Genomic DNA, 17279 nt, shown 5'->3' on the forward strand with positions numbered 1-17279 from the left:
CCCCCCTTAAGTTACCTTGAGTCCCTTCAAGGGTTCTAATGGGTTTTGCACTAAAAGCTAGATTCTAAGGAGTGAGTGATTATCTAATTCATTAAAGGAGGTTAGGGCATGCTTACAGTAAACCTTCTAAAATGGTGTGGGCAAACAAGATCAGGGGGTTTCCTAACTGGGAATACTGAAAACGGCTGGGAGCTCTCCGTGATCTCTCAGATCTCCTGGTGGGAGGATCCTCAGAAGGCACTTTATCATCTGGCACTTCATGGAGTTCAGGTACTTCAGAGGGCTCATTCTCCAAGTTCCCAAAGAGGGGGTCATCTTGAGACTCGTTTGCCATATCTCTCCAACAGTCATTCACAAGCTCAGGTAAGTTATTCTCACCGAACGCTGCTCTTTCAGCTTCTGTGGTAGCAGCAGAGACAGGGCTTCCAGCAGCAGAGACAGGGCTTCCAGCGGCAACAGCAGAGACAGGGCTTCCAGCGGCAGAGACAGGACTTCCAGCGGCAACAGCAGAGACAGGGCTTCCAGCAGCAGAGACAGGGCTTCCAGCGGCAACAGCAGAGACAGGGCTTCCAGCGGCAGAGACAGGACTTCCAGCGGCAACAGCAGAGACAGGACCCTCAGCAGCACCATGGACAGGGCCCTCGGCAGCGACAGCATGGACAGGACCTTCAGCAACGGCGGCAACACCACGGACAGGACCCTCGGCAGCGGCAACACCACAAACTGGACCCTCGGCGGCGGCAGCATGGACAGGACCTTCAGGCACGGCAGCACCATGGACAGGTAAGGCATCATCCAGGGATCCTAGAGGTAAGTATCCGTCTAGCCTTTCAGGTCCAGCTGGGAGAACAGTTGAGGAGTCATGGCGGCCCTTGGGAATCTTGAAGATCCTTGAGAATCTTGTCTCGTGAAGAGTCGGGGGACTTTCCGAGCAGGAGTCATCACTCTCAGGGTCTGAAGCTTCAGTTTCAGACGGCTGAACAGGGTGGTTCCTTGTTCGGGGTCGTCGTGTCATTCGCTTCTCAGGCTGCTCTGGAGGTTCCTCATCAGTCAATGCTCCACAAGGCAACAGCAGGTCTCTGTGGAGAGTGCGCGTTGCACCGTCGGTCTCCTCAGGTTGGACTACATAGACAGGTAAGTCATCCACTTGCTTGATCACTCTGTAGACACTGGATTCCCACCGATCTGCCTGTTTATGCTTGTTCCGTAGTCGCATGTTTCGAACCAAGACACGGTCTCCCTCTTTCAGAGTAGACTCCCGGACAGACTTGTCAAAACGCTTGTTGTTTCGGGCAGCAACTTTCTCTGCATTTTGCAATGCCAGTTCGTAACTCTCTTTGAGGTGAGACTTCAGCTTTCTCACATACTCAGAGTGGGAGGTTGATTGAACTCCACGAACAGGCAATCCAAATGTGATGTCGATGGGTAGATGTGGGCTAAACATATACAAATGTTGTCTTTCTATTGAAAACGGTCTCTGAGATATACAAGGAAAGGTAAAAAGTGGTGCAACTGCCCCCACTCTCCCCTATTGTGTACTGTATGTGTGTTGTGTATGTGTCTCTGGTAACCAACCAGAGGTGGTTTACACCAGCAATAAGCCAGCAGCTTTCCATCCACTGTTGTAATTCCTCTGAAACTGCATTTCTAGTAATGACAGAAGAAACTACAAATTTGACTTGCTTCGATGTCGCAATGCATCATACTTTCATAAAAATCATGCAACATGCTCATTCCTTGTCTGTGGACATCGTTATTTGCTGGATAAACAAATATAGCGTGCATTTACTTCGTTGGTTAATGTTTGTGTATAAGATAGACCATACATCTGTACAAGTAATATTGAATAAAAACATCATGAAGATTCAATTCAAAGCATCTACTTATTGTAATGCAGCCACACTGCAGCTAGAGGTCAGGGTATCACCAAAAGCAGAGGAGGGGTAGGAGGGCATTTTTGATTCAATTTAATTGAGACAGAGTAAAATTAATCTTACAATATTCACAAGTGTAGTGATTGTACATAAAAAAATAATTTAAAATTTTGGATTTTCAAGAGTCCAACCTTTCAAATGGTGTATAACAGTAGTGGGGTAACTGATCCACTGGTGGGACGATATAGCCTGACTCTCGCCAGACCCTTGTAGTTCCGCCATGCTCCACCAGAGGCGTTTCGCTGAGCTGAAGCAGACAGCGAACTACAGGATCGGGCGAAAGTCAGGTTAGGGACGATATGCATCAGATGGCAAATGTATCATGATCATCCAGTCGGACAACACATAATCAATTTTGTGGTTGCCCAGCTTAAAAAAAAAGATCCAGTGGAAATGACAAATGGAGTAATCTGGATAGCAGTGATATAGATAGATAGATAGATAGATAGATAGATAGATAGATAGATAAATACAGTAGCCTAGATAGACTTCACGGCAGAGAAGTGCAGCAGGGGCCATTAAACCCAGCATCAACCCGGCATGATAACAATGCTGTCAGTCAATCAGAGGAAAGGATTTCACTTTAATAGTTAACTGAGGAAATGACATCAGCAAAAATGCTGAGTTACAGACAAAAACAATGCAAGTTTAGGGAGTCAAAGAGCAAGTCAGGCACAACAGCGCCTCCACCTGAGGAGACACAGAAGTTTTCATGTCAGCAAGGACATTTTAACATTGGTTCACTGCTCACTCATTTAATCCATTCTTGCACTGTTGCACTGTTACATCCCACTACACAGCAACATACGACCAAGAAGGCAAAAATTAAGTAACAGGAACACACTAACAGGCGGGAGGAAAAAAAAGCTTTGGACATGTTAACCTGTAAGAGACCGGCCTTTAGATTCTAGAGTCTGGTTCAGGTCAGACGAGTTGTCTGGCCAATCGAGCACAGTAATGACAGCAGACAGTATGGCACCCCAAATCATCACTAACTGTAGAAACATCATTCCTGGACTTCCAGAGATTTGGATTCTGAGTTTTGAGTTTGAGCAACGGTCCAGCTGTCTCTCCTTAACCCAGGTAAGACACTCTAACCTTTTCTCTGACTTGACAGCAGAGGTGGACATCTCGGTTCTAGAGAGTAAAAGTCCTGCCATATATTCTTTATACCTCTGCATGTAACACAGGTGATATCACTAATGATCTGATCTACCTGGCTGCTGAGGATGAGCTGGTTTACTAAATGGTTAGATAAAATACTTGCCAGGACTCTACTTTTCGAACCTCGGATGTCCGCCTCTGCTTGACACTAGGAGTAGCCCATTTCCTGGACATGTCTGTGCGTGGTGGCTCTTGGTGCAGACTCAGTTCACACCTTGTTAAGTTCTTGAATTAGCTTCTCGCCCCCTCCACCACTCTTTCCAGTTACTAGGCGTACCATCAGGAAGAAGTTACAAAGTTCCGCTGACCCTGAAAAACATCTTCAAGAAATCTTTCATCACCTCTACAATCACCATTCTGAGCAATATAAAATGGACACTGCACAGTCAGTTGCTGTTTCTGACAGTGCCTTTTTATTTGTTGTCAAAGGTACAACACCAAATCAGAAAAAGTTGGGGCGTGGTGTAAAATGCAAATAAAACAAATAAAACAGAATGCGATAATGTAATTTACCACTGTGTTGCTTCTCTTCTTCATTTAATACAATTCTGTAATGTGTTTAGGAACTGAGGAGACTAGTTCTAGTTAGTTAGGAGACACTTCTTGAATTTCCCCTTGGGGATCAATAAAGTATCTATCTATATATATATATATCTAGCTATCTATCTATTTAGTTGCTAGAGTTTTGAGAATGAAATGATTTCACATTCCTGTCCGATATAGGATATAAGTTGCTTAACAGGGGTTAATGATGATGCACCTTTTGACAGGTCTGGACTGCTGACAGGCCAGATTTGATCAATCACCTGGACTCTTCCTCTGTGAGAATTATTGTTTAAATATGTGCAGAATGCATTTTGCTATTGTTTTCCTGAAATATTCACGGTATTCCCTGGAAAAGACATTGCTTTGGCAGTGGCAGTATATGTTGCCAAAACCTTTCATTCATTCAGAATTGATTGTGCTTTGCCAGATGTGCACGAATGCATCTTCACACTGTCATAGATGTTGGGTGTTGAACTGAGCACTAAAACAAGTTGGATAGGTTTGACTTGTAGCCTATACTATATACTGTAGGCCCTCTCCTCTTTAATCCCAGATGAGTCCATGATTTCGAAAAAGAATGGCAAACTTTGAATGGTCTAACCGCAGGACCATTTTCCATGTAATCTCAGTCCATTTTAAACAAGTTTGGGCCCAGATAAGACGGTTTAACGTTTTTGAAACTAGTATCAAACTGTGCAGATAGACAATGGTTATCAGAGGTTTTCCTAAGCCCATTCCATGACCTTCTTTACAGAAACAGGTCTGGTTTTGATGCAGTGCCATCTGAGGTCCAGAAGATGATGGCCATCCAATATTGTTTCAGAATCAGAAGCAGCTTTATTGGCCAGGTTTGCGTACAGCTCTATCCCTTGTTTACAAAGATTTCTAAGGATTCTCTGAATGTTTCAATTGTATCATGTCCTGTAGATGATGAACTAACCAAGTACCTCACATTTCATGTGAAGAAGCATTAAAATGACATTGTTTCACACATTATTACACGGAGTGATGAATCTTTACTTCTAAGAGACATTGCCTGTCTGGGATGTTCTTTTTCATACCCAATTGTGTTGCCAGTTACCTTAATTAGTTGTGAAACGTTCCTCCTTTTTTAATCATTGCACAACTTTTGCAGCATTTTGTTAATCACCCAGCTTTTTTCTACACGTGGCTGGCATCAAATTCAAAATGAACATATGATATGTTGATATGTTATCTGTGTCTTTTTTGCAACTAAATATGAGTTCAAGAGGTTTGCAGCGTATCACAATCTGTTTTCATTTGCATCTTACACAATGTCCCATCCATCCATCTACAGTACTATCTGTGTATCTATCTACTCATCTATCTGGCACAGTCAGTACAAACTGGGCAAATACTACAAGGGAAGGGATGCTGTCACAACTTGGCTCCTGGAATAACAGAGAGAGAGACAGCTACGGGACTTGACCCAGACTTTTTGCCTCTTTGGTTCAACTTTCGTCTATTCTTTCCATTAGTCTTAGCAAAATGCTTCCTCTAAGACTTCATAGACACTGCTGCTCAAGGGATAATGATTTCCAGGTGGAGGCAAACAAACTCTTTGGCAAGTTTTTTTTGCCACAAGTATCCTAGACAAAGTTTTTGCTAAGCTCATGGAAAAATTAGAAATAATTTGCTTGCTTATAAGTTGAGCCAAAGAGGCAAAAATCCTTCTCCTATATACTGTAGCTGCGCTTTGGCCCTCTGTGTGCGAGTCCTTCTTGGTTGTTCTGAAGTTTTACCTCAACTGTGGCACCAGAAGAACCTAAGGATTAAAACAAAGCGCAGTTCATCTTTGAACTACGTCAAAGAAAACGATGAAGAACCAAGTGAATGAATATGACATGGAACTGTAAGATAGTGGGAAGGTAATTTTGTTTCAGTTATATAGACTAGGTTTATAGGGCATGCTGTAATTTGCTAAGCTGCATAAACCATCAGGAAACCAAGATACAGTACTGTATATCAGAATCCAATAGGTTGGGGAAAGTGAGCAAAATAATCATCAGAAGAAAATCTCTTTTTGGTATTTTGGTCATAACACACAAGCTTTATATGAAATTATTCTGAAATGTAAATATTGTCTCTACGTGTGGTCTATTGACAATGACAGGATGCACGTATGCCATTAAATGGAAACACAGTCTGTTACAGTTGCTCAGTAACATGTATATTCATGAAGGGAAATTATTATGTCAAGAGTGGAAATGAGCTTGAAATAGATCTCAAGTCTGCCTCTTCCACCAGTGACAATATGACTCTGACAATACCGGTTTTACTGGACAGTGGAAAGTTGTTTTTTTTTAAGCCCAATTTAAAATAATCATGCCTTCAACACAGCTGTGGACATTTTGTCTTAAGTTAAATGTCACGTCAGTGGAACATGAACTGAACACCCCCTTCCTGTTGTTTTGTTTTTCTCTTCTTTCAGGCCCATGCGTACATGGGGGGGCCGCCATCGTCTGGCCAGGCTAGTGCTTTGCCGATCAAGAAATCACCCGCTTCTTGTCTCCAGAAAATGACGATAGCTGGGACAAGGTAGAGAAAACACTAACTTCTATTGACGTCAGTCAAAAAGGTCCACAAGAGGAGGGCCAGTGTAGTGAGGTTTCTTGGGTATAGACCCCGTAGCAAGAAGAAAGAAAAAGAAAAAGAAGAGTTTGTTTAAACTTAGATTGTACAGCACATTTGTCTAGCCCAGGCAACATCAGACCATTTGCTTACCATTTATGTTTAGAGAAAAATCTTTTTGATTTGACTTCAGCAAGGTATCATTTCAGAGCGGAGAAAATCTCAGTCTCTTTTAGGGTGTATCTTCAGCTGTCTTTCGTTTTTTAATGAAAATTGAGTGCATGCACATTAAAGCCTTTTGTAATTTCTTTGAATATACTAACACTGTGTAATTATTCTGCAAATGTAAATATTGCATTTGTAATTATATATTGTAGATGTTGTATATCAATTAAAACACTGAATATCTGCTTATGCTTTTGGTACTACAACAGGATTACACATCAGTATTCTAACTAAAAGGATGATGCTGCTGGTACTTTCAGAATACGTTCATTTATTGATCAGTAACTGCACATGACTATTAACCAGTTTTATGAGTAAGAATGAATATGTCACTACGTAATATTTCATGGTTGCCCTTTCAACATACTCATAATGATGGTTCTCATATTTTCTGTCTGTCTGTCTGCCACACACACACACACACACACACACACACACACACACACACACACATACATAGAGAAACTTACGAGTGAATGGCTATTTCACTTACTTGACATAGTGTAACAGCATTCTATATATGATATGAGCTAAATGAATCTCATGATCAAAATCAAAAAGACTGCTTGGCGTCATTAATATATTTATATGTGTTTATTTTGACACAATATATAAACATACGTGCAAATATGAATGTTCACTGTCACAGGATTATACAAAATGTTTTTCTTATATACAAGATTACCTCATTTTTGTAGTGAACGTGAGTATTTACAGAGCTGTTATAAGGCATTTATTATATACATGGCTGCTACATATGTTTGAACTTTTTGTCTCAGTAAGGATTAATGATTGGACACAAACACTCACACCACACACACTAACACGCGTATACTCACCCACACACACATGCACACACACACACATGCACACACACACACAAACAACACCCGTACATTGACCCCCCCCCCCCCCCCCCCCCGCCTCACACACACACACACACATGCACACACACAATGTTTGCACGCACTTACACATACAGAGTTACATATACATATATAAATGCTGAGTAAAAAAGTTGTATGGCTGGATTATAACTCTGATTATGACTGATGTAATGTTGTCTACTTCAGGCCTGGTCTTCCACGGGCCCACTGCTTTTCTTCACGTTGATTCCACACCTCTCTCGCCTCTCTCGTTCGTTGGCGAGCGTGTGAACTATGTTCTCCAGGGCTGGGTAGGGCAGGATCATTTTCCTCTGCAGGCCACAAATTAACATAAATTAGTATACAGAGTCGGCTTCACAGTGATGAATCACTTAACAAAATGTAACAAGCTTGATATGTTTATGGTAATGCTTATGGTTATGGCAAATTGGCAGACGCAATACAGAAACATAGAAATTGAGGATTACAGCAAAACGGTAATAGGATGCATATTGTGATGTTCTTTGATGCTCAATTCAAAAATATCAATTTGACCAAATGTATTATGACTAATATTAACTTAAATATGAACTGTTCATTTGATTTCAACCTCTGTGGAAAGAACTTCAGACAACTCAAATACTGTACAGTATTTGATCTCTTTTTCAAAATCCCCAACATTTACCCTCTTTGAAAGATACAACGTTCCATAATAGTGTCTATGTAAGACATGAACAAAAGTCCAGGAATAACTCACCCTTTGGCGGTTCCTGTAGATCTGCAGTGCGATGAGGAGAACCAGCAGGACGAAGAGTCCACAGCCGATGACCAGCGCTCCCCTGCTAGAGCTCTGCTCCTCCGGTCTCCCTGACTCCAGACCACCTACAGAAAAGCAACATTACTTATTAGACATGATTTATTTAATGAGAAGAAATGCTACATTGTCTCCACAACACATTATTTGTCTGGAGCTAAAGCACATTAAAAAAAAATGATTATGAAAAAATCAATACAATGTACTCAAGTTAACACATGTTGTTACAAAATAGGCTTCCCTAGGTGTGGGTAACGTTTATGGTAATTCATCTAAATATCTAAAATAAGCATGCATACCATAATAATCATTTATGTCAAAACTATGGCTGGTACTTATTTTTTTGTGGGTGTTACAAGTGTTCTGCGTTCCCAACGCTGTGAAATGAGCCTGCTGTACAGTACGTACCCATGAGGTGTACGTGGTGGGTGATGTTCCCCAGTAACCCTCTCTCCCCGTAGTAACGGCAGACCCACTCGCCCATTTCGTCCTCAGTCAGCTTCAGAGTCTTGTTCTTTCCCACAGGGATTACCGTGGCCACAGAGTTGTTGTCATAGGTAACACGGACCCACTCGTACTTGGTCACTTCTCTGTCGTTGCTCAGCTGACACGTCAGAGTCAATGGAGTTCTCTTTGTAGATGGGGAACTGAGCACTACGGTCCACAAAAAAAAAGAGGATGGTGTTTTAGCTAACCATGTGCATCATACATTACAATGAGTACAGACAACTATATGTTCCTATCAAATGTCCATTGTTTATAAGCTGTTAACGAATGGTGTAGCATGGTTTCATTGCTGATAGTATTGACCTATAACCCTATGGTGATGGGTTACTGTCTGTGTATGTGAGTATGTTTAAAAGAGAGAATCCTGCACACTGTCCATCAGAATGTGAAGTGTACGTTCACCTGAGGAAGGTCTATGATCGAAACATCGTGAATAAATGTTTGCATGCGTAATGGACTGTGTGCGGGATTCTCTCTTTTAAGTATAACTGGTTAAGTGCCTTGCTCAAGGGCACATCAGCCGTGGACTGGTCGGGGATCGAACCGGCAACCCTCAGGTTACAAGCCCGAAGCCCTAACCAGTAGGCCACGGCTGCCCCTAATGAGTAATGAATGTGTATGAGTATGTAACATGTTTAGTTGATCATTTTTTCCCCCTCTTACCTCGAGCAGTCACCAGCTCCAGCTCCCTCTGCACCTGCCTGCTCTCCACTCGTCCCGAACACACGTAACTCCCCTCGTCTCCGACCTCCACACGCTGCAGCCTCGCCGACTGGTCCCAGGGAGATGAGGAGGACAGCGGTGGATGGGTGAACGAGAGCGGGAGAGGGGGAGGCAGGTGACGACGTGAAGAGCTGGCAAGTTTATAGAAAGAAGTGGAAGAGGAGGAGGAGGAGGAGGAGGAGGAGGACCCCTTGGAGAGCCTGCTCCAGGTTGCGTTAGGGGTCAGGCCCTCGGAGAACACGCAGGGGAGGGTGGTGTTGTCGGAGCCAATGGCAGCGTACACAAGGGCTTTGTCATTTGGTGGGTGCTCTACGCCTGTAGGTGGAGAGAGTGGAGAGGCAGAGAGGGGAAAGGGGTAGATGGAGGCAATGGAGCAGTCGAGAGAGGGAAGGACAAGAGAGGAGAGTGCAGAGAGGACATCACATTAGAGGAGAACAAAAAATCACACAAATGTTTTCAAACATTTTTCATTACACATAAACTTGACAATTTGCAAATTTGTCAACACAACATTTACTTGACTGCGTTATTTTGAGGCGTTTGAGGCGTTATTTGAAGCGCGATCACAATTGCCTTAAAATGGTAGTAAAAAAGACATCATGTCTCGTCATTGCCTCCGCACCTTTCACTCTGAGGAACTGCGTCGCTTCTGCCTCTTTGCCTTTGTAGCTAACGCGGCAGGTCCAGTCCCCCCGGTCACTCTGGGACACCCTGCGAATCTTGAAAGATGACCGGTGGTACGCATTCCCCGTCTGGTACTCCAGACCGTTGAGCTTCCATCTGTAGTCCATCTTTACTATGTAGCCTGGAGTCACAATGCAATTCACTTCCAGTGAATCCCCTTCTATGGCCTCAGGGCGTGAGAAAGACACTAGAGAGAGAAAGATACAAAGTTATAGAGGTGTACCGGGATGCCATCATCAGCATGAGTTGCCGTTATCAGCATAACATGGATCTGTATATGTTCTGCCAACTATTAACAGCCTATGAATTTGGACAGGAGACCAGACGAGCACTGCTGAGCTGTACCACATCATTTGTTCAGTTAGAAATAGAATGTAACCATATTTGGGCATCAAACTTACTACTTTGTCTCTTCTGCAGAGAGACCATTAGACTTCTGTCTCAGAAGAATTTTGCATTAAAAATTTGCAAACACAAAAAAATATTTTAAAAATGCTCATCTGCATTTATGTTTTGTAAAATATTACAGAACAGCACGTATTTATGGTGTTGCTTGCTCTGGGGTGAATCTGTCTCAGATCTAGACTGGATCAAGTATGTCCACTCCACTCTTCAATGGGACCAGCTTGACTCTTCAGCTGTTCTGTGGAGTCATGGCTAACAGACTTCAGCTGCTCTGTGGAGTCATGGCTAACAGACTCATCTCATAGGCGCTCACCTTTCATGACCCTAAGCATGACCATCCTGGTGGCTGGTTGGCTCCTGCGTCCTTGTCTCGGTGCCTGGACGCTGCAGACGTACTGTCCTGCGTCCTCCTCCCTGACGGCGTCGATGTGCAGGCTGTAGTCGCCGGACTGGGTGCCGGGGCAGTGGCTGCGGTGGCCGAGACCAGAGCCACGGTAGACCAGGCCGCTCTTCTCCCGGCGGCACACGGTGCTCTCGCTTCTGAGGGGGGAAGAGAAGAGGGAGAGGAACACGGGTCACAGGTCTGCTGCTGAGAGGAGGTAGGACTGCTGGAGGGGTTGTTATGGGTTATTATTGAACGGGCGAATAGGGAATAAGACAGGCAAGTGGAGCGTATATTTGTCTTTTTGTTTGGACTGTTTTGGACTGGTTCAAAACAGCAGAGAGAGAGAAAGAGAGGGAGAGAGAGAGAGGGAGAGAGAGAATGACAGAAAGAAACTGACAGAGAATCAACAGAGAGAAGGAGAGAGGGAGAGAGATATAGACGGAAAGACTGAGGGTGAGAAACACAGAAGGAGAGACGGATGGGGGGAGGGAGACAGCGAGAGAGAGAGAGACACGTACCGTGAATCTTTCTTGATCCATTGGAAGGCGACATAATGCGTGGCCGGTGAGTCAGACACATCACAAGGCAGCACCGCCGGAGAGCCCTCCTGTGCGGTGACCTCAAGCCACTGTGCCTCACAGGTGCCACCTGCTCTCCACAGACACACAATGGAAGAATTGTGAATAATTATTTTAATGAAGGGAATGAAAGTCACTGCAGGGGAGTCCCCACGTCAGCAAACGACTGCTTCTGAACAATTCTGTGAATTACTATGCCTTGAAAAAGAAATACTGTACATACTTAGAGTAGAGCAGAAAATGCTAGTTTCCTAGAAGTATAGCTTTTTGAAATAACATGCTTAAAATGCATTTTTATTTTACTTTTATATTTCCAAATAAATTTGATGACTAAAAATAATAAAATAAATAAATAACAAAATATGCAAATAATAAAAATACAAAATATTGAAGTTATTTCAGCTTAAGTTTTATATTTATTTTTTTTGTCATCACCCTCACCTGTCACAGCAAATGCAACTCCCAGAAGTATGAACAGCATCTTTAGGCGTGTGCATGCAAGTGTGCGCTCCCTATCTCAGTGGTAACCTTCAGGCGTTTAGTCCTGTATTTGTCTTTTTTGATTTGCTTCGAGACACCACTTCTGCGCCTGCCTAACGTTTCTCTCTCTGTTCCTGTCACTCTGTGAACAACAGAGGTTTGAGGTGAGAATGTGGTGTATATATATGCAAGAGTGGGTGGCGGCCAGGATGAAGGTAGTTCCTCTGTGTGAGTCACATGACTTCGAGCTTCAGGGTGCCTGGTGTGGTTTGAGACTCTCTGATTGACGCAAGTCGGAAAACGAGAGAGGCAGGCAGAGAGGGTGACCCACACGCTCCCACGGAATCCCTCTCTATCTCTCTCTCTGGCTTCTCATAATATGTGTACACAGTCTGTCACTTTTGGTAATGGATGTACACATATCAGTTATGTATTTGTTTATGTGAGAATTTCAGAAAGCCTGAACATTTTCCATCAAGTCATATCTCTAAGTCAGCATATTGACTGGCATGATTTTCTTTCATAGGCCAACAGTGATGGTTGAGTTTCCACAATCAATGTTTCACTTATGCAGCCTATTTATTTATTCAGCCAGAAGGATCACTTCTCTTGCTGGCTTTGCATGGAGCCTCACATTCTCCATTGCGCACAACAGGTTCCCCCACAAAGCATTCTGGAAGTCAGTTTTGTTTATGATAGCGCATACAAATTTGAATCTTTCTTTCTCATTACTGATCCACGGGGTGAATATTCACAAAGATGCTGTCAACAATGCAGGGTATCACACGTTCCAGTAAAGAAGGGAACGATGGGGCCCTCAGATGTGGTTGTTCCTGGGAGTATGCTGATGAGAATGACTCAAGCTCTCTCCTCCAGTCTCTTCTTTTCGCTTGTGTTGATCTTTTTCCCCTTTACATCTGCATATTGGTGTAGGTAGGTAGTCTTTATCTCTGGATCTTATTACTAGAAGCTAATATGGATCATGTAGCAAGATAGCGGTTGATTTGGTGTAAAATGGCTTCATTCAAAGATGAAGTGGCCTGAAGTGGCCTTACGTCAGTGAAGAGTGACAGAGACAAACAGACAAACAGTCAGGCAAACAAACTACAGCTGCTACTACTATGTAGGTCGAGACCGACCCGTAGTTTTACGAGAGAGCTGTAAACATTTCCTCAGAATACCACAAAGCCAGACCTGGCTGCCACAGCACAGCACCCCCACCAAGATATGGGCCAACGCCATCACAGTTTTCACTTCTCGCCCCCCTGTGTTTGAATCATCTCGGCCCCCATCACTGCTCTCTCTTTCTCTTTTGTCTTCAGATGAGGTTTTGGTGGTGTTTAAAGGGGACACGCGTGGCTGCTACAGTGAAAGGGTCTTTCCTATACAGCTGATGTTTTGCTGAATCTGAGTTCGACGTGAGGTGGGCTGGTGGTAGCCCCTCGAATGGAAAATACACAAATGTGTGTGGGTGTGAAATGTAAATAGAACATGCAATAAAAACGTGCACTGGTTGGAAAATGTCACAATTGTTTTTTTTTTTTTTATTCATGCTCAGTGTCTTTCTTCCGGTCTTTCTGACAGCTTCCGATAACTGTCGATTCCGATAATGCGCTGAATTAATGTAATGTGTCGCTGTTGTTATTGTAACCTTGGACTTGCAAAACCAACTTTGACACTGGCCATGCATGGCTCAAGACTAGAGATGAGCATGACATACGTGCATGACATAGAGTACGTGCATGCTCATCTCTAGACGTTTGCTCAGAGCAGGGTGGAAACCGTGGGATTGTGTTATCTAGGTGACTCGATAAGCCTTAGTGTTAGTATACGCGTTCATGAAGACATTGCAGCCTGGTCAGCAGATTCTCCTACGTTTACTGGTGGTGACACTCACCGCACGCTGACTTTTTCTCTGCACCACTTGAGGACGATTCTGTAACTGAAACATCAACATGGAAAAAGCGTGCAGCCTTTTTTTTGTGTGGCATAAACAAGAAAACACACACTACTCTCTGTAAGGCTAAATGCTCTAGGCAAAACCAAAATATGGAAAATATGCACCATTGCTTCACATGAACAAACATTAGCTTGCATCACATCACAAAACACACACAGAGAAATGGCTATTATGAAATTGTGTGATTTTGGATTTCGCATTGGACTGGGAAAAAAACATCAAAAAGGTAGTATTTTGTGTGTAGGCTTTCAGTAGTGACTGTGTATGTGTGTATGCTCCCTAAGGTGATATAATTCTTGGGAGCATTGCATCAAGCATACAACCACAATGAGGTCTTGTTAGGTAGGTTTTGACTCAGCCTCAACTAAGACAAAAAGAATGGAAATTAAACTGACTCAAAAGTAGATGTTTTGATGGAGAGATTCAGTTAGCTCAAAATCTGCATGCAGTTCACTGAAATACATACAAATGATGTGCTGCAAACTGTATATGAATCATTTGGACTTATAGAAGACATGAAAAAGTTAACAGCACGATCATCTTATATTGCTGTGTGAGCAACCATTAGTTCATGCCACAATATGTCACTCTATGCTATGCATAACCATCTTTGCATATGGAGTGCATAGACAATTATGCATGATAAGAGAGTTACTCTATCCACACAGGGTCACACACATTCATTTAAGGCAACATAAGCAAGTACAGCAGGCAACACATTTAAACGTTTTCCTGCAGGGGAACTAGTTGAGTGGCTATAGGCATTTAGCTGAACCACACAGCATATAGACCACTTTTAGATGTTAAATAGATGTTCTCATCTTTTTTGCCCATATCTGCTTCTATTTGCAGAAATGAACCAGGACAGAGTGCAATGTGCAATGTTCTCCTTTAATTTCCATTGACGTCACTGTGTGTGAGAAGAACTGACACAAACAAGATTTCATTTTCTTTTAACTTGAAAATAAATTCCATTCAGCTGATCTGCCGAGCCTTACCAATACTGTTTACAGTAAGACTGAAACCATCTCTCTCTCTCTCTCTCTCTCTCTCTCTGCTACTTTGAACCCAGTCTTCCCCCTTCCACTCTGTTTTTATAGCCTGTTAATTCACTCTCTCAATCATGTATCACTGAGTTCTCCAGAACAAATGCATTACGGCATTAAAGTTAGTTAGTTAGGGATGGGGACCTTCCCTCATGGTAGTCTTCATGGCTTGTTTTTTACATCAAACTTTATTATTATTATTATTAGCATAGCCTAGGCCTATATATTTAAAAAAAAAAAAAAAACCTATGAATCCATTATCCATATCTATCTATATGCTCCCTTATCAGCTGATCTCACAACTGTACAGCATAGACACTAAATGCCACAAGGCTTGGTTTTCAAAAATACCTTTTTCAGTGATGGGGTCTTTCCTACAGCTGATATTTCGCTGAATTTGAATTTGATGTGAGGTGGGCTGGTGGTAGCCCCTCGTATGGAAAAAGCACAAACGTATGTGGGTGTCAAACATAAATAGAACATGCATATTAATAAACCATGCACTAGTTGGAAAATATTACGACAGTCAGTCTAATATATTTCTGATCTGCTAGGGACTGCAGGTGTAACAATGCATCTAATGGCAGCATTTATGTTAAAAATGGTACATGGTCCCTAACAAATAATATGAATAAATGAAATAGAGATGGATGAAAACTCTCTCCCTTGAAGTGCATTGCTGCAAATAAAAATGTGTTTGTGATTGTTCACTATTGCCTGATTGAGTCTTAATAACCTGTATTTAAAGTGTTAACAACTCGATTGCTTACACATGGTCCACACAGCGGTTTACCTTACTTCCTGTTTGTGAGTGTGTGCGTATGTGCGTGTGTGCGTGTGTGCGTGTGTGTGTGTGTGTGTGTGTGTGTGTGTGTGTGTGTGTGTGTGCGCGCGCGGTGGGGGGGTGTCACTTCTCTGTTGCTGAGATAGTTTCAGATGTCATGTCAAATCGCCAAGTACAGTATCTTGTTTAGGCATGTTTTTATTGGACTATGTGCATGAAGTTTCATTCTTACATTTCAGTTGGATTGCCTGAGATTTTATAGAGATGTAAATTGAAACAATGGCAAAAAACAATATGCATGAGTATGCAACACTGACGTAGAATGTTTTGCTTTCAGTTTTGAAATTAAATTAAACATTTACTGACATGGACATGTGTATCACTATAGGTTATCTGTGAATAACAAAGAAAGTTTTATCCAGGTCTCAATTTTTTACTTTCGTTGTTCAGGTCCTTGCCCAAAAAGCTGCGTAGACCTAATTAGTAATGCAAATTAAAAGAGAAATGTACATTTGTATCCTAATCACATGCTAAGTAAGTAGCCTTCATGAAATCCATGAACAGTTGAAATTCTGGTCATATTGCCATTAATTAAGACTTTTTTAATGAATGTTAATGAATGTTTTTTTTAATGATTATTATTTATTTACTTCCTTGATGAAGGCTACAATTCCATAGGCTTGCATCTCAATGCATAGGCCTATATATACTGTAATTACACATATACATAGCTAGATTCTACTGCTCTTCATTCAATTCATCCTGCACGCACACTTATTCTTACTACTCTTATAATGCTGTTTATGCACTACAATGGCTCTGTTACCTCACTGTCTAAGTCTGAAGAAGAGCCATGCGGCTCGAAACGTAACTTGAATTCTACTTAATAAACTAAACTAAGTGAGAGCAAGCCTATTTATCCAATATGCCAAATGCACATTATGTTTAGCCTACTAATTATATAATTTTAAATGGTGATTTAAAGTGCTCACTCCTCCTTGGTCCTTTCTCATCTTGAGAGAAAACGTTGGAGAGCCCTTTTGCAATTATGTAGCCTAAGCACATAATGTAGATTGAAAACTGTGTCCCTGGTTAAAATAATGCACTCAGCTGGTAGGCTATTCTGAAATGGAGTGGATGGAACCCCAAACTTTTGACCGGTGTAGACTACCACAGAAGTAGGCTATAGGCCTAGCCTATAGGCCCACAAGAAACACTAGTGACTAGGACATTCATCACAGAAGTACTACTACCCTAAAACCAGATAGCAATCTATTAGGCTAGTTCTTTTGGTAAGTGTGAGTCACATTGTAGGTGGAATGACAGAGCTTTTCCATAAGATTCATATAGGCCTATTCTCACGTGTAGGCTACCAATCTTTGGGGGCAGCTAGGTGCCCCTGATATAGTTTCATAGGCAGGGGACAAATGGTCGGTGACGGGTCATATTTCCCTGAATTTATTTCCCACATCAGCCAGTCATAACCTGGGCTATATGAGTAGCCTAGGCTTTGGCTTTGCTCTCAGACCAGTTTTAATAACCTCTGTGTGTAATAAGCAAGACACAATGGGGTAGGCTACAAAAGG

The 17279-nt window shown here is 42.3% G+C and overlaps 1 protein-coding gene across 1 annotated transcript; it reads right to left on the minus strand.

Moving 5' to 3' along the window:
• Window positions 1-7383: 7383 nt before the first annotated feature.
• Window positions 7384-12041, minus strand: LOC134082048 (uncharacterized). The gene is made up of 8 exons (XM_062537684.1): window positions 11865-12041; window positions 11364-11493; window positions 10774-11000; window positions 9994-10242; window positions 9312-9686; window positions 8550-8795; window positions 8085-8209; window positions 7384-7659 (listed from the first exon to the last, which is right to left on the minus strand). The coding sequence occupies exons 1-8, from the start codon at window positions 11902-11904 to the stop codon at window positions 7531-7533; spliced, it is 1521 nt and encodes a 506-aa protein (XP_062393668.1). The 5' UTR covers window positions 11905-12041; the 3' UTR covers window positions 7384-7530.
• Window positions 12042-17279: the final 5238 nt, after the last annotated feature.

This window comes from Sardina pilchardus, chromosome 6 (assembly GCF_963854185.1).
Source record: "Sardina pilchardus chromosome 6, fSarPil1.1, whole genome shotgun sequence".
Classification (NCBI taxonomy): domain Eukaryota; kingdom Metazoa; phylum Chordata; class Actinopteri; order Clupeiformes; family Clupeidae; genus Sardina; species Sardina pilchardus.